The 23,146-nt window shown below is 40.7% G+C and overlaps 1 protein-coding gene across 2 annotated transcripts in view; it reads right to left on the reverse strand.

Annotated features, from left to right (window-relative positions):
• Positions 1–23,146, reverse strand: part of tnika (TRAF2 and NCK interacting kinase a) — a 101,000-nt gene that overhangs the window by 50,507 nt on the left and 27,347 nt on the right. For both annotated transcript variants that reach the window (XM_036565422.1, XM_036565423.1), the window contains exon 3: positions 1,053–1,109. In XM_036565422.1, coding sequence (XP_036421315.1) covers positions 1,053–1,109 — 57 coding nt within the window. The remainder of the gene's footprint in view (positions 1–1,052; positions 1,110–23,146) is intronic.

A 23,146-nucleotide genomic window follows, 5' to 3' on the forward strand; every position in this document is an offset into this window, starting at 1 on the left:
CTATATAGAGCTTTTTTTTTTAATGAACCCGTAAGGCCTTAACTTTTTTTAGGAGAGTTGATTTTGCAGAAAGCAGAAAGTAAAGAGCTCAGGGAGGCAAAATTCAGGTTTCAGGACGGCTGCTGGTGTTTTTAGCTATACTAACGTACATTAATCCATGTTTATAGATAACAGTGAGTCACATAAAGGCTCTCACAATATCAGAATACTAAATTTTGAGACCTAACACCAAACAAAACATCAGCAAAAAGCTAACAAATAATCTTTTTTCATTTCTCTCTAAATTACCGCTTTTAATTAAGTCAAATTACTTGAACATACAGACACGTTTTTGTCCAATAAAGCCTGATTCTGACGATAGCGAAGAGAGTGTGAGTCAGATGAGGGTGTGTGTTGTGATGGTGAAGAGTCATCAGAGCTGGGGATAAAAACAGGTCAGTGGGTCAGTCTGAATCACCACATGACCATTTAACCAGCGAATGAGGGGAAATGCGTGTGGGCAGACGTATGGAAGAACAGCTGTGGGTTAAGTGTGTGTCCACTCAGCTGAGGGTGAGTGTCCAGGAGTCAGCAGAACAGCAGCCGTCCGTCATTTCACACACAAACAGCTCAGCAGTGACGCCATAAGAACTGACTGTATGACTGTGTGAATATGGAGAGGACGGTTAACTGTTCTAATCATTTTCCCTGGGTTAAAAGCCACAGATAAGCATATATATATATATGATCTAATATTTTAATTAGAATATTATTAAAAATTATAAGAATTCTCATAACTCATAGCAAATTCTGTACATACTAATACGAATACTGAATAATTCATAGTAGATACTGAATAATTAACAGTAAATACTGAATAATTCATATCAGACACTACCACTACCACTTCTAATAATAATAATATTAATAGTAATGTGTGGCGTATATAAAGTGGGTGGACTGATCTGTATAAACTGATATGTGGGCAGTGGAGGTCAGCTGGAGGTGAGCTGCTCCTGTGTGTGGGTGAAGGTTCTGGACATTGATGAGGCTGAGGGAGAACAGTATCTTACCCCGGTCACGTTCATACACTTAATGGCAGCCAGCTGACCTGTTCTAACATGTCGACCCTGCAGAGAGAAGAAGAGAAACAGAGGAATAAGCATGAGGGAAACCACAGGACGGTGACTAACCCGGCATAACCAGACCTATTAATCATTCGCCGCCTGATCAGCTTAATCAGCGTCTACAGACGGGCAGGTGATGTTTAATAACGTCCACTTCCTCTTAGCCAGAACACATTTCACTTTCTAATGCAGCGCTGCACGCACAGTGACCGCTGGCGAAGTCTTTCACAGCGGCGTGTTTAACCAGCATAACAACACGGTTCCTCAGAAGTGCACGGTTCTCCTGAATACGCCTCTCAGAGCCAAACATCCAGCGAAACCAGCCCAGTGCTAATTCCTGCTGTCAAAAAACTCCATCAGCTCTCACTTAACTGCACAGGTACGTCAGTAAAAACAGGTACACCAGTAAAAACAGGTACGTCAGTAAAAACAGGTACAACTAAAACTATTTCTGTCACACTGAGAAAACAATGAGGTCCTTCTGTACGTTAAAGGGCCCGTATCATTAAACAACGAGGCCCTTCTGTACGTTAAAGGGCCCAAATCATCGAACAACGAGGCCCTTCTGTACGTTAAAGGGCCCGTATCATTAAACAATGAGGTCCTTCTGTACGTTAAAGGGCCCGTATCATTAAACAATGAGGCCCTTCTGTACGTTAAAGGGCCCGTATCATTAAACAACGAGGCCCTTCTGTACGTTAAAGGGCCGTATCATTAAACAACGAGGCCCTTCTGTACGTTAAAGGGCCCGTATCATTAAACAACGAGGCCCTTCTGTACGTTAAAGGGCCGTATCATTAAACAACGAGGCCCTTCTGTACGTTAAAGGGCCCGTATCATTAAACAACGAGGCCCTTCTGTACGTTAAAGGGCCCAAATCATTGAACAACGAGGCCCTTCTGTACGTTAAAGGGCCGTATCATTAAACAACGAGGCCCTTCTGTACGTTAAAGGGCCCAAATCATTGAACACGAGGCCCTTCTGTACGTTAAAGGGCCGTATCATTAAACAACGAGGCCCTTCTGTACGTTAAAGGGCCCGTATCATTAAACAACGAGGCCCTTCTGTACGTTAAAGGGCCCGTATCATTAAACAACGAGGCCCTTCTGTACGTTAAAGGGCCCGTATCATTAAACAACGAGGCCCTTCTGTACGTTAAAGGGCCCAAATCATTGAACAACGAGGCCCTTCTGTACGTTAAAGGGCCGTATCATTAAACAACGAGGCCCTTCTGTACGTTAAAGGGCCCGTATCATTAAACAACGAGGCCCTTCTGTACGTTAAAGGGCCGTATCATTAAACAACGAGGCCCTTCTGTACGTTAAAGGGCCCAAATCATTGAACAACGAGGCCCTTCTGTACGTTAAAGGGCCGTATCATTAAACAACGAGGCCCTTCTGTACGTTAAAGGGCCCGTATCATGGGAAAACTCATTTGTTTGCTTTTTTTTAAATAAAATAGTTTGCTGCAGTATGTAAACATTGTGAAAGTTTCAAAATGTGCTGTTCAGTTTCCATAAGGCACATATATGGAAAATAAGTGGGGAAAATTTCAATTCACTGTTTTTGTGAATAAAAAACAAGAAAAACATGTTACACTGCCAGGAGTTCACAATTTCTAACACAGTAAAAATGCTGTATTCATCATTGTACAGTGAAAAAAATGAATGTGTAAGTAACACAGTGCAGTACTGTGTGATCGATGTTGATGGACCACAGAGCATTGTGGAATATATCAGTTGAAAAGACCTAAACATTTAAATATAAAGCATTTGAAGTGGTTTTATTCTGATGATTTAGGTTTTGCCATTTTAAAGAGGATTTTCTTTGTTCATTATTGTTTATTTTTTGCCAGATTTGAGTTTTTGGCCTTGTTTGTGCAAATTATACATTAAAATGTCTGTAAAACGTGTTTTTGCATTTTAAAAATGTTTTATTTTGTTATTCTGTGCATATACAATCAAAAACATGAATAAATTATTATAATAAAGTTTTTAATTTGATTTTTTTTAATTTAGTGATTCATTTCTTCTAAAATCCATCATTTTAATCTTTTTTTCTACATTTTTTATTGAATTATCTTTGTATTTTTTCGCTTGTAAAAGCTCTTTGAATGACTGCAGTGTATGAAAGGTGCTGTGTAAATAAACTTTACACAGATAAATATGTGCATTGATAAATTACAGTATTTATAAAGTCTATTAAAATTTTACTTTTTTTCACATGTAAATTTACAGTAAATTACCACCTTTTGAGCTGCATTACTTTTACAGTTATTGTATTTCATTGAAATTTAAGTGTACAGCAGAATCACAGTAGTCCTGTGGTGCAGGTGAGTGTGGAGTTTTGGAATTATTTAGCTGTTATTTACTGTAATTTAATGGTCTTTTAGTGTTTTATTGTAACTGCAGGTTTCACAGCACTGAATCGTGAATCGTGTTTAATCCAGCCCCTGCGCCGGCATTAGCAGGTTGCTAACCCAGGATCATCTCCTTTCTCCTACTGGTCACATGGAGATTTACGGTGTGGCTGATCCCTCAGTACACGGCTCTTACTTACAGATCAGACGAACTGCGCTTGGATCAGAACATAAACCCCTTAAACGCAGGAGAATTTCAGAAGTGCTAAACCCGCAAATCCTCAGCAGCAGTCTAAAGTGCAGGTCCACCCTAAGGAAATTTTTCGGAGGGACGATCAGATCCAGGCGCATCTTAGCGAGGTATCAGCGATATTAAACAGAATATTAGACATTAGATAATCCATTCGCATAAGGAAAGTAGAGAGGCAACATGAAATCTAATATGTATGTGCATGTATATACATACATACACATACATACATATTAGATTAAGATTAGATTAAGTGACTCTTATTAATCCCACAATAGGGAAATTTCACCTCCGCATTTTGACCCCTCCATGCAGTGAAACACCACATACACACTAGTGAACACACACACTAGGGGGCAGTGAGCACACTTAACCAGAGCAGTGGGCAGCCCTATCCACAGCACCCGGGGAGCAGTTGGGGGTTAGGTGTCTTGCTCAAGGGCACTTCAGTCACGTACTGTCAGCTCAGGGGATCAAACCGGCGACCTTCCGGTCACAGGGATGGTTCCCTAAACTCCAGCCCACGACTGCCCCACATACTGCTGTCAGAACAAAAACTCGGATCTCCATTTTTCTCATTTTTCAGTTTTTATCATAATGCTGCTCTTTACATTGGGTTTAAATCTCAGGAAGAAGGGAACAAAAGAATTTACCTGGAAAAAACTCCGGTTCCATTGACTTACATTAAAAGTAAACGTTTCTTTCCTTCTTCTGTAAAGTCATAATTTTGGAGATACAAGGTTTTAATCCAACAGCAGCGAGAAAAGAGAGAGATAGAAAAAAACAGAGAAAGACAGCAAGACAGAGAGAGAGAGAGAGAGAGAGAGAGAGAGAGAACCTCTATTAATGCAAAGATTCAATATCATCTGGAATCTAAACACAGTGATATATTCAGAAAGTATGACATACTGAATTTATCAGGGAGGTCCAGCAGCACCGGCGCTGAGCGGAGCTGCAGGGCTTCACTGTGAGTTTCTCCTCTGGAGCCCATAAAGCATGTTCAGCTGCTCAGAGCCCCAGCAGCCCAGGGCGGCAGGTGTTTGTTATAGATAAGACCAAACTGACTCTATTATCATTCCTCCACCCCTGAGTTCACTCCATCTCACACAGCCCTGACCTCCTGACCTCCACCACTTTACGGGCCTGGAGATGAAGTGTCTTTAAAGTGACGCTAAACGGCCCGTACCATGCTAAAGCACACCCCGCCTTTCTGAAATGGAAGAGTCTGATGTTGACCAGAGCCATTAGGGGGAACATCTAACTGCAATTTTCTGTCACTGTGATTTAAACTGTGACTCTCTTCTTTAAGTTGAGGCCCAGGCCTGTTATTATGGCCAAGAAGACCAGCATATCCACTTTTTCTGGCTTGAGGCTCGAACCCAGGCCGCACTGTTGTGGTTGTGATGTCACAACACGTGGGTATTTGGTTGCTTTTGATTGGTTTAAATCATCTACAGGCAGCTAATCAGCTCTGTGTTATTGAGTTTAATATCCAAATGTAAAAAAATGTATAGACAATAATTAAAATAGCAGTTTTTGGGATCTGAAAATTACACTTTCAGAAAAACCATTAGCCCTAATGTGGTAAGTAAACACAGTCTCAGTTTCAGTATGAACTGTTTACATTCGGGTCCATATACGGGGATCAAACCGCCCACTTTGAATTCATTGTTACTGTGAAGTCACAAAACCCAACACATCTAAATATATTGTAAGTATGTTCAGGCTGTAGTTTAGTTAGTTATAAGGAGTGTTTTAGCCTGGACTGCTTTTTGGATGAGGCACAGCCAATCAGAGTAGAGCTCATTTATATATCAACAGCCAGAACAAAACTGCATATTTATATATATATAAATTACTATATATTACCAAAAAAACGGCCCAAAATGACTTGGAAAAAAATCTGGTTCCATTGACTTACATTAAAAGTAGAGTATGTTTTTTCCTTCACTTGTAAAGTTACCATTGAAGGTATTGTTCCAACAGCAGCGACATATATATATGTGTGTGTGTGTGTGTGTATATATATATATATATATATAGTAAATATTCTCAGTACTTATAAAACACTGACTAAATACATGTTTCATTACAAAGTGAGCATCATTAATCCTGTTTAATCAGATTTAGTGCAGTCACTTCATAAAACACTGAATAAAATCACTGTAGTTGTAGGTTTATTATTATTATATGTGACATGACAGGTTCTATTTTGTCTGTTCCAACTCATTAAATCTCAGAAAAACAAAACAACAAGTATTGTGAAATAATATTTTTGCCATATATACCCGCTCCTAGTAGCGCTATAATCACAGGCCTCTATCTGATAGTCTGTTAACGATGGTCAATGGTGACAGAACTGTTATCTGTGCATTGACAAGTGCTATGATTTAATAAGTGCTATTATAGTATATAGTATTTGAGTCATTAACTCGTTTCTTAGTGACATACCAATAATTAAAGCACAGTAAATACTTCATAAAAGTGTCATTAATGTATTATATTTAAGTGTAAATGCCATGTTACATCTTTATAAACACATTATTAAGTTGTAACGGGGGGTCCAATTAGTGGTTATTAGTGTTTAAAAATATATATAATTAATTATACAATAACCATTTAATACTGATTGACTAAGCATTGAAGGTCATGCATCCCAAAGTAGCAAGGGAGTAAATATCTTCTAAATCATCTAAAACAGGACACAGACATGTTATAACACTTTAACAAACACATATAAATATGTATTTATATAGGATACAAATAACAGCGAGATAGAGATAGATAGAGAGAGAGAGAGAGAGAGAGAGAGAGAGAGAGAGAGAGAGAGAGAGAGAGAGAGAGAAAACTGGGTCATGAGCTCCACCCTGATGAGGGTTATCCTATATTCCAAAACCAGAACCGGTTTCCGTCCTTAAGCGACCTGTCAAGATTTTACCTGGATTAACACAAAGCATCACTGCACGCCTCACCACACCATCATCATCACACCCTGTCAGCGGTGCCACCCTCTTTCCACTGCTCCCACACTCACTCACTTTGCAACTTTCCACAACAACTACAGGGAAATTAGATGGGAATCCCTCGAATGTCTCAAAATTCCTCCATAGTTCAGTGGTTAAGAGTGATTCAGAGCAGTTTGGTGTGAAATGGTTCAGATGTCTTTACAGTGGTGGTGATAGGAACCAGGGGTCGCCATGACTACAACACAAATATAGACATTTTATTTACTATCCAGAACCACCAGTGAACCTACACGAGTCTTCTGAGTTTATATGGAATGTTGATGATGGAAAATAGTGGAAAAATGTGAATATTACTTTTTTTTTTGTCTCACACTGAGCTGCATGTATCCCTCAACTATGAGAGTTAGAAGAGAAGAGAAGAGAAGAGAAGAAAAGAAATGAGAAGAGAAGCGAAGAGAAGAGAGAAACGGGGAAGAGAAGAGAAGAGAAGAGAAGAGAAGAGAAGAGAAGAGAAGCGAAGAGAAGAGAGAAACGGGGAAGAGAAGAGAAGAGAAGAGAAGAGAAGAGAAGAGAAGAGAGAAACTGGGAAGAGAAGAGAAGAGAAGAGAGAAACGGGGAAGAGAAGAGAAGAGAAGAGAAGAGAGAAACTGGGAAGAGAAGAGAACAGAAGAGAAGAAAAGAGAGAAACGGGCAAGAGAAGAGAAGAGAAGAGAAGAGAAGAGAAGAGAAGAGAGAAACTGGGAAGAGAAGAGAACAGAAGAGAAGAAAAGAGAGAAACGGGCAAGAGAAGAGAAGAGAAGAGAAGAGAAGAGAAGAGAAGAGAAGAGAGAAACTGGGAAGAGAAGAGAAGAGAAGAGAAGAGAAGAGAGAAACTGGGAAGAGAAGAGAAGAGAAGAGAAGAGAAGAGAAGAGAAGAGAGAAACGGGGAAGAGAAGAGAACAGAAGAGAAGAGAACAGATGAGAAGAGAGGTTTCTACTATTTATGTAGACATTTTAAAGATTTTAAAAATTGGTGGAGTTCCCCTTTAAAGGAAACGTTCAGCAAAATTTAAATTTCCACAAAGCATTGCCAACTGAGGGGAAAAGCTGTAATTAAAGCTCCTAAAGGAAGAGTAGAATCAGTCTGTTCTCAGCATTGTAGCTGTTCCAGTCCCACTTCACAGTGTCAGTGGATAAAGAGGCAGTAAAGAACTCAGCTCAGTGTTTATAATCACGGCGCGTCTCCTCTGCATACCAACGCAGCCAAATCAGCCCACAGCAGGACGGGAACATGCACGGCTCTCCGCTAACGCAGCCTAGCAACCCCGCCAGGCCTGAGAACGTCGAAGAACCAGACACGAAGGCTCAGGATTCCAGATTCAGGAGAGGTTTACTGAGTAACACTTCATAATAAAAGATCCACATAAATAGCAGCTTAACAAGCTTATTACAAGCTTATTAATGACAGATAACAACTCTATAATAGTTACAGGTGCATTAGTAAGAGAAGAGAAGAGAAGAGAAGAGAAGAGAAGAGGAGAGAAGGAGTGAGAAGAGAAGAGGAGAGGAGAGAAGGAGTGAGAAGAGAAGAGGAGAGGAGAGAAAAGAAGCAAAGAGAAGAGAAAAGGAGAAGAGGAGAACAGATAAGAACAGATGAGAAGAGAAGAGAAGAATGGTTCTTCAAGGTTTCTTTAGCAAAGGCAGTGTAACCATGAGTTCTGTATAGAACCATTACATGCCTATAAGATTCTTTGCATGGTGAAATGGTTCTTCAGACTGATGGAGAACGTGTTATGTATGGTTCTATGTAGCACCAAAACGGGTTCTGCTATTGTATTCAAGCTTGACTTCGTAACAATAGCAGAACCCTTTTTGGTGCTATATAGAACCATTTTTAAAAAGGTTCTATCCAGAACCATATACAACACATTCTCCATCAAGCTGAAACAAGAATTCACCATACAGAGAACCATTTAATCATGCAAGTGGTTCTTTGAGCATTCATGGTTCTATATAGAACCACTGTCTTTACTAAAGAACCCTTGAAGAACCATCTTTTTTTAATAGTGCAGGTTAAGCAGTATGTGTAAAAAGGAATTCACTCAATATTTCACAGTCTGCACAGTTACAGGAACCTTTTCCATTTAAACAGAACATAAAGTCTGTGATCCGAAAACCAGAGAACAACAACAACAACAACAACAAGAACAACAACAACAACAACAACAACAAGAACAACAAGAACAACAACAACAACAACAACAACACACTGGAAAACAATCAGCTTTGAATTCCTCCATAGCAGCTTTTCCAGTCAAAGCTCTGATCTGACAGTCTGTCAGCGGAGAGGGGGAGTGGGGGAGAGGGGGAGAGGTGGAGTGGTGGAGAGGGAAAGAGGGGGAGCGGTGGAGTGGTGAAAAGGAGGAGAGGGGGAGCGGTGGAGTGGTGGAGAGGAGGAGAGGGGGATGAGGAATGAGAGGAGATGGAGTAGCCGAGCGGTAGAGGAGAGTCCTCTGGCTCTAATGGAGAAACGCAGTGAGCCATGTAAAGTCATCACACCCAGAATCACAGGGTGATTAAGCCCCGCCCACACGACGGCCTGTCGCTCAACACAACGCAGCCAATCAGACGACCAGCTCAGTTCAGGTCAGGTATCTCTAACACTATTCAGGCTTCAGGTTCTATATTGTACCGTTTTTACTTACACTACACACCTAAAAGAGATGGCTCTTCAAAAGTTCTACAGGTTCTATATAGAACCATGAACACTCAAAGCACCCTTTGCATGGTTTAAGGGTTCTTTGCATCGTGAAAGCGTTCTCCACATTGCAGATTACAGAGTGCTGTATATGGTTCTATACGGAACCTTTTTGAAAAGGGTTCTATATATCACCAAAGAGTGTCCTGATATAGTCACAAAATCAAGCCTGTAATAACAGAACAACACTTTCTGGTGCTATAACAAAAAGGTTCTATATAGAACCAAGGTCCTATATAGAACCATCTACAGCACATTCTCCATCAGTCTGAAGAACGCATCCATGCTGCAAAGAACCATTTAACCATGCAAAGGGTGCTTTGAGTGTTCATGGTTCTATATAGATCCATTATTTTCTTTACTAAAGAACCGATGAAGAACCATCTTTTCAAGCATGTTCATAGGTAACTGTATATATATATATATATATATATATATATATATATATATATATATATATATATATATGTGTGTGTGTGTGTGTGTGTGTGGTGGATCATTCTCAGCACTGCAGTAACACAGACGTGGTGGTGGTGTGTTAGCGTGTGTTGTGCTGGTCTGAGTGGATCAGACACAGCAGTGCTGCTGGAGTTTTTAAACACCAACCAAAAATATCCAGCCAACAGCGTCCTGTGGGCAGCGTCCTGTGACCACTGATGAAGGACTAGAGGATGACCAACACAAACTGTGCAGCAGCAGATGAGCTATCGTCTCTGACTTTACATCTACAAGGTGGACTGACAAGGTAGGAGTGTCTAATAGAGTGGACAGTGAGTGGACACAGTGTTTAAACACTCCAGCAGCACTGCTGCGTCTGATCCATTACTGCCCAGATTTGGATACTTAGAATAGTTTCACTCCAATTAAAAACCTACATGAAGAAGGAATGTGATTTACATATCATGTAGAGGACTGGAATGTGAGCTGCACCTACCGGCACTTTCACCAGCAAATAACACCACTTTCACCTGCACAGGACTAATACAGACAAAGAATCGCTTTAAAGCAAAGGATCTAATTTCCCCTCATTTTCCCCTTTTGACTCTTACTGACTCTTTATTTAGCTTGATCATGCAAAAGAAAGCCAGATAGCTAACTTTAAAATATCACGTCTGGATTTATCTGCATTTCTCATGGAGGGAAGATTTGTTTAATGCGTGCTGGGTATTGTAGTGTGAGAGCAAAGATGTACAAAAAAGACAGAAAGGTTACAAAACCGATGAGGCTGAAGGAAGCAGCGCCGTGCTACACAACATTACACAACACAACAAATAGGATTAAACTGCAGTTTTAGGCCAAAGACTCAGTATTCAGTAACCTCTGACACACTGAACTCTGTGGCCTCTGTATGACACACTGTTCTGTTCAGCAGGTGTATCAGTGATGATTCAGCGCAGGTTCAAACCAGCACAGTGACAATCCACAGCTGAAGGTATTTGACTGTGTGGTGTGCTGGTTCAGGCGGGTGATGACTGACCGGTTCAGGTCGGTTTTAAACAGAATTCTGTCGCACTCGGGTCACTTCCAGACTCTAAACAGGGTAATGTGGTTCAGTCAGGTTAGAGCAGAACTGTGTTAGGCTCAGGTCAGGTTCAGACTCTAAACAGACAGACAGACAGATGGACGGACGGACGGATAGTCAGACAGACAGACATAGAGACAGAGAGATAGATAGATAGATAGATAGATAGATAGATAGATAGATAGACAGATAGATACATAGATAGACAGATAGACAGACAGACAGACAGATAGATAGACAGGTAGACATACAGACAGACAGACAGACAGACAGACAGATGGATAGATGGATGCACGGACGGACGGACAGGCATAGATAGTCAGATAGTCAGAGGGAAAGACACACAGAAAGATAGACAGAAAACAGACAGACAGATGGGCAGATAGCTAGATAGACAGCTAGACAGATAGACAGATAGACAGACAGACAAAAAGACAGACAGATAGATAGTCAGATGGAAAGACAGACAGAAAGATAGACAGAAAAACAGACAGACAGACAGGCAGGCAGGCAGGCAGACATGCAGACAGACATAGTCAGATAGTCAGAGGGAAAGACAGACAGAAAGATAGACAGAAAACAGACAGACAGATGGGCAGATAGCTAGATAGACAGCTAGACAGATAGACAGACAGATGGACAGATAGATAGACAGACAGACAGGCAGGCAGGCAGGCAGACATGCAGACAGACAGACAGATAGATAGTCAAATGGAAAGACAGACAGAAAGATAGATAGAAAAACAGACAGACACAGACAGACAGACAGACAGGCAGGCAGGCAGGCAGGCAGACAGGCAGACAGGCAGACAGGCAGACAGACAGACAGGGGTGCACCGATATGTGATGCCGATACCTAAACATTTATAAAAAGCAGAAATATGATAAATACAATGTTTATTTGTGTAGAGTTAGAAATGCAGTGAAGTGAATAAAATACAGGTATTTCAGTTCAGTAACTCAGCGTCACCTGAACTCTCTGCTCTACTGGAGTTCAATAAACATCAGCCTGAAACATCAGACAAATCTCAACATCTGTCCAGTTCCAATCATTATATAAGCAAATATCCGCTGATACTGATACGACTCCAACATCATCACCATCCCTAAACTTTAAACCAGAGATGTTTCTGGACTGCAGATCTCAGAGAAGCTGCTCTGGGACACTGTAATCTGGATCCTTTCTGAATAATGTAAATAATACAGCAGTCATGAAGATCTGAGGAGCTGCTGCTGTTCACCTTCTCGCCGGCCCTGTTTCACTGCTGAGAAGTTAGTGCAGTTTAGAGAGGGTTATTTATACACTTCAGAAAGGCAGCGGGCCGTGCTCAATGAAAAGACAAACACCCAGATAACACACAAATCAGCTCTCTAAAGCCGCCGGACGGCGAGCGCGGCCTGATTCACTCCACCAAACCGGCTTTCTTCTGCAGAGCGGCTTTAATTAAAACAGAGAAGCCAATTAAAACGGCTGTGTGAGGCTCACTGAGGGCGAACAGGGTCGATCTACAGCCTCCAGATCTCACTGCATGTCTCTGCTCTCTCCTCCTTCTCTTTCCTGAGCTGCCTCACTGAAGAAAGCCGTCTGGACAAACATACAGACTGACCGCAGCCAGGTTCAGTAGAGTTATACACGTTACCGGTCAGACCTGCCTAACTGAACACTCGTTTTTATGATTAAAGGGTTAAAATGTGGTCCTCAGACATAAACTGAGGTCTATGGATGAATAAACAAAAAGGTATTAGTGGAACGAGCGTCCTCGTTAGTGTTCGTTAGTGCTTTAGAGGCAGTCTGGTATGCTGTGAGGTGGGCGGGATAAATAGCCCCATTTAGCAAGAAACCAATTTTTCTATCAATTTTATATAAATATTAAAATCGGTATTTGTTTGATTGATGAGCGTCATCATAGTGCTGCTCAGTCAAGAACTATGGAAATATAGTCATAACAGCCATAAAGCTGACTGAATCAGGACAGACAGACAGACAGATAGACAGACAGACAGAGAGATAGTCAGAAAGACAAAAAAGACATACAGACAGACACACAGACAGAAAGACAAAGAGAAAGACAGATAGATAGACAGACAGACAGACAGACAAAAAGACAGACAGAGAGATAGTCAGATAGACAGACAGACAGAAAGACAAAAAGACAGACAGACAGATAGACAGATAGATAGATAGATAGATAGATAGATAGATAGATAGATAGATAGATATAGACAGACAGACAGACAGATAGATAGACAGACAGACAGACAGACAAACAGATAGATGGACAGACACACAGATAGACAGATAGACAGGCAGACACATAGACAGATAGACAGTCAGATAGATAGATAGACAGGAAGACAAAAAGACAGACAGACAGACTGTTAGAAAGACAAAGAGACAGATAGATAGTCAGATAGATAGACAAACAGAAAGACAAAAAGAAGACAGACAGACAGACCGATGTGACCTGTGTTCTCCTAAACAGCTCCTCAGATATCAACTTTTTGAAAACAAGAAATTGTTCTTATGTTTTGCTGTATTTATGTTTATTTGTGTGTTTCTAATGTTCTCTATAAACTTTACAGGTAAAACAGTTTTAAACTGTGTACTTTGGTGTCTATTTACACATATTAAGCGAGTGAGAGAGAGAGACTCGTCTGATTCTGCGTTTCTCCTGTACAAGAAAAACATGGAATTTTTCAGAGTGATAAGATCAGAAACTCTTGTCCAGTCATGCCTCACCACACGTATTCACATTTCGCTTGTTTACAAATGCAACCACCCAGATTTCCCCAAACAGCGCACTGCTTGCAGTTTTCCATATTTGTCCTCTTATCCGGTGTCGACCAGAGGAGGATGGGTTCCCCTTTTGAGTCTGGTTCCTCTCAAGGTTTCTTCCTCCTGTTGAGGGAGGTTTTTCTTGCCACTGTCTCCAAGGCTTGCTCACTGGGGGACCCGGATTCTCTGTAAAGCTGCTTTGTGACAACATCTGTTGTAAAAGGCGCTATATAAATAAATTTGACTTGACTTGACTTGACTTCCATATTCAGCCCTGTGAACATATAAACTCAGAAGACTCGTGTAGGTTCACTGGTGGTTCTGGATAGTAAATAAAATGTCTATATTTGTGTTGTAGTCATGGCGACCCCTGGTTCCTATCACCACCACTGAAAAGAAATCTGAACCATTTCACACCAAACCTCACTGAATTATGAGGGGAATTATGGAAAATTGGTGGACTTCCCCTGTAAGTGCCATTCATTACTGCACTGAAAGCTAAATCTAAACTGAAAAGCCACCTCAGTCCAGCCCTGACTTAAACCTTTGTTTACAAATGTCCCGATAATGCTGTCATATTTAACCTGAAAAAGAGCGAAGAATGTTCCGGAGAGCAGCGCTAAGGGCTAACGCTAACGTGTGCAGCAGAAATGACCCTGATTCCACTCTGTGGTGTATTAGCGGCTCTGTGCTCCCCCACTTACAACAACAGCTTCAATGTAAACTCAGCACAGCTCCACTGCCTTACATAGACACAGACTCAGACCAGCGCTGGACTGAAGAACAACCCCCCCCCCACCAACACACCCTAAACCATCCCTCACGTTCTGCTGAAAGCACCTTTACCTTCAATAATAACGCAAATACTTTCAAAAGCGATCAGTTTTTTCAAAAGGTGAACTGTGACTATTAGAGTTTGGCCTTTAGTTCAGGACATAAATGCCAAAACTCAAGGAAAAACACCCCCACCATGCTAATTTCTGTTGTTCTAGAAGCTGTTCTAGATTAAACGTGGACGGAGGAACCTTGTAAGAGACATTCCATACGTTTTATCTAAAGACTGTAACAGACATCAACATATATTTGGGCTTGTATGTATCAGAGTTTGTATGAAGCCTGGTTAGTAATGCCCAATCAACACCTTAGCACAGAAAACCCAGAGCCAGAACCTGAGTCGCTGCCCTTTAGCGTGACGAGCTGACGGAACACATCAGGAACCGATTCACCGCCAACTGCAAAAGTCTGCGCGCCCCTGCTCAAATTCCATGTTGTTGTTGATTTTCTGAGTGTAAATAAATCACACATCCTCTACAGAGACCACTGCACACTGTAACACACAACTACTGTTTATTTACTGAGTTTAACACATTCTGAAAAAAAATTACATAAAATGTGGCCTGTGCAAAAGTTATGGCACCTGTTGCATTCTATATTTTAAATTCCAAAAATGTTTCCAAAATGTTGAACAAATACACACAAATTGTGCACTAAAATCAGCAGAAAACATAATGATTTTTTTCATTTTTACTTCTTACTTTCCCACAAACAGAAAATGGACACTGTTAAGATCACATTTGACCGACAGCCGATTTGGTCAGACTCTGAAGATGAGACGACACTAAATTCCCAAACTGTCATCACCACTGAGCAGCTTTTCAGGTGGCAGCTGTGACAGAAGAACAGCTGAACAACCTGGAATCAGCCAGAAATGAACCCAACACCATTCGCCAAACTAAATGGGCTGTAAGATGCTTTACAGACTGGCTGGAACAAAACAACATTAATACTGATCTGGAAAAACTGACAAAACTGAGCTGAACTTAATATTGCGGCAGTTTTATGGCTCAGTCTGATTTGGTCAGACTCTGAAGATCAGACTACACGTTTGGCGAATGGTGTTGGGTTCATTTCTGGCTGATTCCAGGTTGTTTAGCTGTTCTTCTGTCACAGCTGCCGACTGAAAAGCTGCTCAGTGGTGATGACAGTTTGGGAGTTTAGTGTGAGGAGCTGGAGAACGAACTGCCGGCTGTGCAGTGAGTGGGCGGAGCTCGTTACTCTGACGTACTCTGACTGTTGTATAAAAGCAACAGAACACTCGAGGAGTGTGTTATCGCCAATAACATCACGGCTGTGATGATCTACAGCGACCAAATCACAGCCGTGATGTTATTTCATTATAACACACTCCCTCTGTGTTCTACTGCTTAAACAGCGTGTCCTCTGTAAAGAACGAGAAACTCCGAAAATAAAAAGCCATTCCACCAGGGGTGTTCAAACTTCTGCATTTGAAGACGTGCTACTCTCAGATTTTTAGTTTTTTATTCATTTACTTATTTTTAACTTGTGAAATGAACAACGACAGCTCTTTTCTCACCACCCAGGTGAGTCACGTCTCCTTCTTTCTGCTAAAAAGATATGAAACCCCTCCAGACGCTGAGCGAGCTGGCGTTCGGTGGAAAGTAGGGCAGGAAAGTGGAGCCCAGACGAGATTTCACTGCTGCTTTATTTTGGAGAAAGATGCTGCTGAGATCATCTGCAGGATCTTCGGTGGGCACCGAGGGTCTAGAACCGTGCTGATGGAACGCCTTGATCAGAAGATTACAGTTTGAGAACGACATAATCATTTAAAATTGACTTTAACGATGATAAATATTGGTCTAAGTAAAAAAAAAAAGTGAGTTATTTTCAAATGAAGTGATTCTGAATCGTACCAAAACAATCGAATCAAATCGCAGGACAAACAGAGATGACTCACTGAATCACTCCCTAACGAATTTTAATTCATACAGTTTAAAAAAGACGGTTCTTTAAGGGTTCTTTAGTAAAGACAGCAGTTCTATATAGAACCATAAACACTTAAAGAACCAATTGCATGCTTAAACATTGCTTGAACAGTTCTATAGACTGACGGAGAATGCGCATATGTATATGGTTCTATGTAACATCAAAAAGGGTTCTGCTTTAGTTACAACAGCAAGCTTGTAACAACACACACTTAAAAAAGATGGTTATTTAAGGGTTCTTTAGTAAAGAAATGGTTCTATATAGAACCACAAACACTTAAAGAACCGTTTCCATGCTTAAACAGTTCTTTGCATGGTGAAATGGTTCTACAGACTGATGGAGAATGCGCTGTATATGGTTCTATAGAACAAAAAATGGTTCTGCTCTAGTTACAACAGCAAACAACACACTTAAAAAAAAAGATTCTTCAAGGGTTCTTTTGGAAAGAAAACAGTTCTGTATAGAACCACGAACTCTCAAAAGAACCCTTTCCATGATTAAAGGGTTCTTTGTATCGTGAAGGCCTAAGAATCTCAGATTGATGGAGAACATGCTGTAGATGGTTCTACTTTTACCTTTTTTGAAAAGAAGAAACCCTTCTTGGTACTATATAGAACACTTTTCAGAAAGGTTCCGCTGCACCGTTTAAGGTGGAACCGAGAGTCTGAGTGAGACGCTGGAGAATACGAATGTCACTCCAGCTTAACTGTGTTTACTATTTAAGAGCTTTGGCAGTTTTGATGGACACGTTTATGCATTTTTATCAAATCTCAAATGCTGGATTGTTCTGAACTTGCAAGTTCCACATCCGGTCCATCATTCTAGCTAATACTCTCCTCGCAGTGTTTTCTGCAGAGTCTGATATTATTAGGACAGTGGACCACTGTTGGCCCACTAATGGCAAAGCTGGTGGTCCACTGGTGTTTTGCTGAGCGTTTTCCGGGCAGCCCATCAGTGGTCAAGCAGTGTATTAGACAAAATTCCTCTTATCATCACTCATTTTCCACCTACAGTCCAATTTCCTGATTTTTCCTTCATTCCTTTATTTAATTAAACTTTGTAAATTAGTTTAGTTAATAATTTTAATCTAGAAATGTGTGAGCAACACTTTCTATAAAATCATTTTATATCAGGCCCAGTCGTTATTCTTCCTCTCTCAGTTGTTTGTAACATTTGTCTTTAGTTTTATTTTCCAAATTAAAAGTCTGTGTGCATTTAAAATCGGTTTTTAAAGGAGATTAAAGACTAGTTAGAGCTTGTGTGCAGGACAGTAATCTGGGTCAGGCGTGTCAAACTCAACCACTAATAGGGCCGTATTAAACAATCTCAGCAGATCTGTGTTTATATGTCTTTAATACTCAACATTCCGCCATGACCGAACAGGCCACTGTTTAAGTCTCACGTTTCAAGTTTATTTGTCATTTGCACAACATGTCAGGACATTCATGCATTGAAATGCTTGTGGTGAGGCTCAGATAGTCACTCTACAGAAAGTAAACAAAGTAGAAATAAAACTACAAAGAAAATACTGAAACTGAAATACATTAAATATACACAAAATATACACAAACTACAGAGACAGGAGGGAGCTATGTAAGAAAAATAAATAAAAAATAATAAAAATATTATGTTTATTCAAAATATGCTAAAACTGCAATAATAAAACGGGCACTGAATACTTATTGAAAAATAATTCTAAATAAAAATAAATTGTTTTAGGTATTTTTTTAAACTGCCTGTTTGCTTGACCTACACACCAGGCATCTTTTCCTTTTGTTCAGACTGCTGTTGGGGGTTAGAACACACACTATGTTGCAGTGCATGCTGGGAACTGTAGTGCATCTCAGAATGAAATGGACTAATAATAATAATAATAATAATAATAATAATAATAAAAATAACAGACAATTAACCCTTTAAACACCGAGAAGCGTCATTACACACAAGAATAGCTCAACCAGTTTGTACTGAAGTCCCTGTAGTTACTTAACAATAAGCCTTAGTATTTTATTTTATTTTATTTTATTTTATTTTATTTTATTTACTACATGTACATGTTTGTCTCATACTGTGCACTGTGAGCTCCTGTAACCAAAACCAATAAAGCTTGATTCTGATTCTGATTCTGAGGTAAGCTTAAGATTTTAAGGTCAAAATAATTTCGTGGCCCTAATAGGACTGTGTCACTGGCCTGACTTGGCCCGCGGGCCTTGTGTTAGACACATGGGATCTGGGTGGTCCGCGGGTGGACCAGCAGTGGCAAGCAGTCATTGCAGTGCCACCCTTATCAAACCACTGGACCGACATATGCTCGCTATCTGAGTAAAGTGTTCACACATCTGGTCTCCTTCGTGGTCATTCTGGTCTGTTTTGTTTGGTCTTCATCCACCTGCAGGGCTGTAGCTGCAATAGCAGTGATGAGACGAGCTCTATTAGAGTTACAGCCCACCAGAACACCAGCGGGGCGTCCTTAATGATGTAATCCAACACTATGAATGAGACAGAAGGCAGGTTGGAGAGTTACAGTGACTCTTACGCTGCGTTTCCTGTCCACTGTGACACGGCATCTCACTGTAACCTGTCAGTAAAGGCTCGAAGGCTCAAACTGCGCCCCCTCCTGATTTCATGTCATCGATACAGTCGCTCCGTGTAGCAGATGTGAAAGAGATGAACAAGAAAACACATCTCTGAGCAGAACTCCAGAATCAGAATCATTAAAAATTCACCAGCAACGAGGAAGGCTTAAATTATTCACTCCTAACAGCGGCGCCTATATTTGGGACTTTTAAGCATCTATATATAAGCACAGCAACACATTTCAACATTCTGGGTGGGAAAAACCAACCCTGGGAATGTTACAGCGGAGCGTGTGAGCTGCAGTGAGGTGAGGTTGGCGTGCAGGACGGAGGGAGGAATTCTCCCGGGGGAGGAACAGTGGATAAGAAAAGGAATAGAAGACCTAAGATAAGGAATAGAGGCAGAGTAGAGAGAGAGGCAATGTTTCTGTGCCGGTCGGCAGTTGGCTGGCACATGTTTGGGTGAAATAAAGCGAGAAGGAATTTTCATCCTTGGAGATAATCTAAACACACACCAAACTGGTATCACTATACTTGTGAGGACCTTCTATGACTTCTGTACTACTGCGGGCAAATAATATCACACCTACACCTAAAGCTAAGCCGGACCTTAGAGGGGAATTCCACCTATTTTTCAAAATTCCAGCATAATAGATGAAAATAGGTCATTCGGAGTGGTTTGGTGTTCTAGAGCAACTTACCGAGTCAGAATTGTTCACAGTGGTGGTGATAGGAACCAGAGGGATACATAATATGCAGGGCGCTGTGAGGCAAAATAGTCCCCAAAGAAAACTTATTATTCAGATTTTCACTGGTGGTTCCGGATAGTAAATAAAATGTCTATATTTGTGTTGCAGTCATGGCGACCCCTGGTTCCTATCACACACTGTAAAGACATCTGAACCATTTCACACCAAACCACTCTGAATCACTCTGAACACACCGAATTACGCAAAAAATGTCCTTCTGCTGAAAAAGTTGAATTAGTGGTGAAAACAGCACGTTTTCAAGCGAGGAAGAGCAAAAAAGGTCCTCACTTGTACAAAAATGTCATGCTGTTCTGTCATCGTCAGGATATTTGGTTCACACAGGGGTAGCAAGACAAGTCCACACACACACACACACACACACACACACACACACACACATACACACACACATACACACACAGAATAACACCACTCACACACCTCACCTCATCTGCCAAATGTTTAACATTTAAACTTTTACTTTTACTTTTCAATCCAGCTCACAAGCCAGACCTCGTCAATGTGGCCAAGAAGCGCCAACTCAGACAATAAGAGGACGTCTGACTGGCACTCAAACCAACCAGTGGAACGCCAGCTTGTCTTACCCTGCACTTTTATTTTGAAAAGTGAAAGAAAAGGGCTTTTAGCAGCTGTTCGCTCAATTTTGCAACCAAAGAAAAATGACTAGATTAAAACAGTTCCCTGTTTAACATGTTTAATATGTTAGTGCAAACAGACAAAGAAATCCTGATTGTTTGTATTAAAAACCACAAAGTATTTGTCCCCAAACTTTTGACTGGCTGTGTGTGTGTGTGTGTGTGTGTGTGTGTGTGTGTGTGTGTGTGTGTATCACACATCACGGAGACCCAGTTTAACAGCAGTAACTGAGAAATGATCTCAAGTTTTCCTCCTTTCACTCACAATAAAGAGTCTGAATACACTGGAACTGACTCAGCTGAGATTAATAACACACTTAAATCCCCGTCTGCCTCACCTGACTGACTGTGGGATTCCTCTGAAAGAGGTAAACGTGTGTGAGTTGTGCCAAGAGCGAGTCCAGGCGTGCCCTCGTTACACAAACACTGCATCAGATTTCCTCTGAAGTGGTGGCCTGAATGAATGGTAGGAGTGACACTGTTTTTTTTTGGGGGGTGTCAGAGGTGAGAATCCACTTCCACTGAATTTTCCGTGCTGAGCAAATCAACACATCCCTGCACTGACCTACAAAGGCCCAGAGCTGAAAGCTGAGTTTGGTCTGAATGTTCTCTGAGTAGTACCTGATTTCTCTTCACTTTTAATATTATTTTAGTACGTTTTGGCTTTTATTTATTTATTTATTTATTATTATTATTATTATTATTATTATTTTTATTATTTGTCTTACATCTTCTAATGATCTTTTATTTCATGAATTGTATTTTTCATTTATTTCATCCTTATCTGATCTGCTATTTATTAAGCTACTATACTATTGAGGTTTTCACAGTTTATTGATTTCTTTACTCTTCACTTTTAACTTTTTAAATTTTTGCACTATGATTACTTTCTAGCACATGCTGTGTTATTTTTACCATCCAACTTCTCTATTCCTGATCTCTGTATTGGCTCGGCTACATTGTCAATAAGGGTCTCCCTCAATGTACTCATGATTGATTGATTGACATTATGATACAATACGATACAACAATACCATCTAATGCCACACAACACAATACAATGCAGCAATTATGGTGCAATATGACACAACATGACAATACAATATGACACAATACAGTACATTATGATACAATCAGATACAATCCAACTCAACACACCACAATATGATACAACAATGATAGACAGCAAACAAATGACAAAATACTACACAATACGACACAATAGTACACAATGCTGCCCAGCTCAGCAGAACCACTGCAGGTTTACTGCTAAACTAAAACTGAAGGTGTATCTGTGTGCGTCTCGATGCTGTGGACGCTTATGAACCTGAGCCCGAGGCTAAAACGCAGCCGGGCGGCATGTTGAGTTAGAATTACTTAATCCTCCACGGTGAACTGATCTCTCTTTCCTGTAGATTTATTCGCTGCGGAGTCTACGACTGCTTTCTGTAGCCGTTTTAACTCCCGTGATATTTGGCCCTGTTTAAAAGTTAAGGCCCGCGTATCCGCAGCTAATTTTGCTTTACAGCACTGACTCACAGCACAACACTGACTCACTTCACGGCTGTGGAATGAGGAAAAGAGCAGCAGTTACTGCGGAACGCCGCTCCATCTGACTCACAGGAGAAAATTAGATGTAATCATTAACAGCACTGTGGCGAAGCTCCAGCGTACCTGCTGCACACATTCACTGCAGGGCTATGATGCTGTCGCTCGACAGGGAAGAAGGAAATGAGCTTAAAAAGGGTCTCACCTCCCACAGGAACCTGTATACAGAAACCGTGATTACTCTGAAGAGCGGTTTAATGACCAAACAGATCAGAATCCCTCACACAGCACCACAGAGACTTCACTACGTCACCAGCACAAACCGTTGGAGGCCATACGAGGGCTTTTCTGCTCTGGGGTTAAACCTGCTCTCACATTCAGGGGCCAGTAACTTAACCATTAGGCTAAACAGCCAGTTACAAACACAGAGGTGCACAACTTAAAAACTACTACAAGCTTTATCGTACATCGCGTTTTAGGTCAAAATCGTGCAGCCCTAGTCTGAAGCCAAGAAAACAGAGCTCAAAATCACAGTAAACCACAGGACGCTGATGTCTGTGTAGTCTCTGTCTTTTCTACTCCTAAAATAACCAATAAAAAAACATGATAAATCATCTGATTTTGATCTGAGTGGTTTTTACTCATGCTATGCGTGAAAAGCAGGTCACACCAATGACTTTAGTCATATTTTAATGTGAAACCAATTTTGGTGGTTGTTTATTTTGGTGTAAAATGTAAAAGTGCATTCAAATCGTCGGTCCTGTGCTACAATTATTGTAAATACGTGCACCAAATAGTATTTCTCAATCCCAAGATTTTCCGTCATTGAAGTTACAGAAAAATAAAATGTCATTTAAAAGAAAAATAAACGTCTTTTTGTATTTTTTCTCATTCGAGAAAAAAGGCTCACTCTGAGAAGTGTGTTGATGAAATCCCTGTTAATATTTCTGATAAATGTGGCTAAAATGCTGACAGATCCATGTGCAGCAGACAGACCGTGTCAGCGGTGTAACTCCTGAAATACTCATGATGTTAAATTTGAAATAAACCATCAGCACTACTGTAATATTTGTGATGTTCTCCATCCAGTGAGAGTGAAGCGGAGGCTAAAGAGTGGG

The sequence above is a fragment of the Colossoma macropomum genome, unplaced genomic scaffold (genome assembly GCF_904425465.1).
Source record: "Colossoma macropomum unplaced genomic scaffold, Colossoma_macropomum, whole genome shotgun sequence".
Taxonomy (NCBI): Eukaryota; Metazoa; Chordata; class Actinopteri; order Characiformes; family Serrasalmidae; genus Colossoma; species Colossoma macropomum.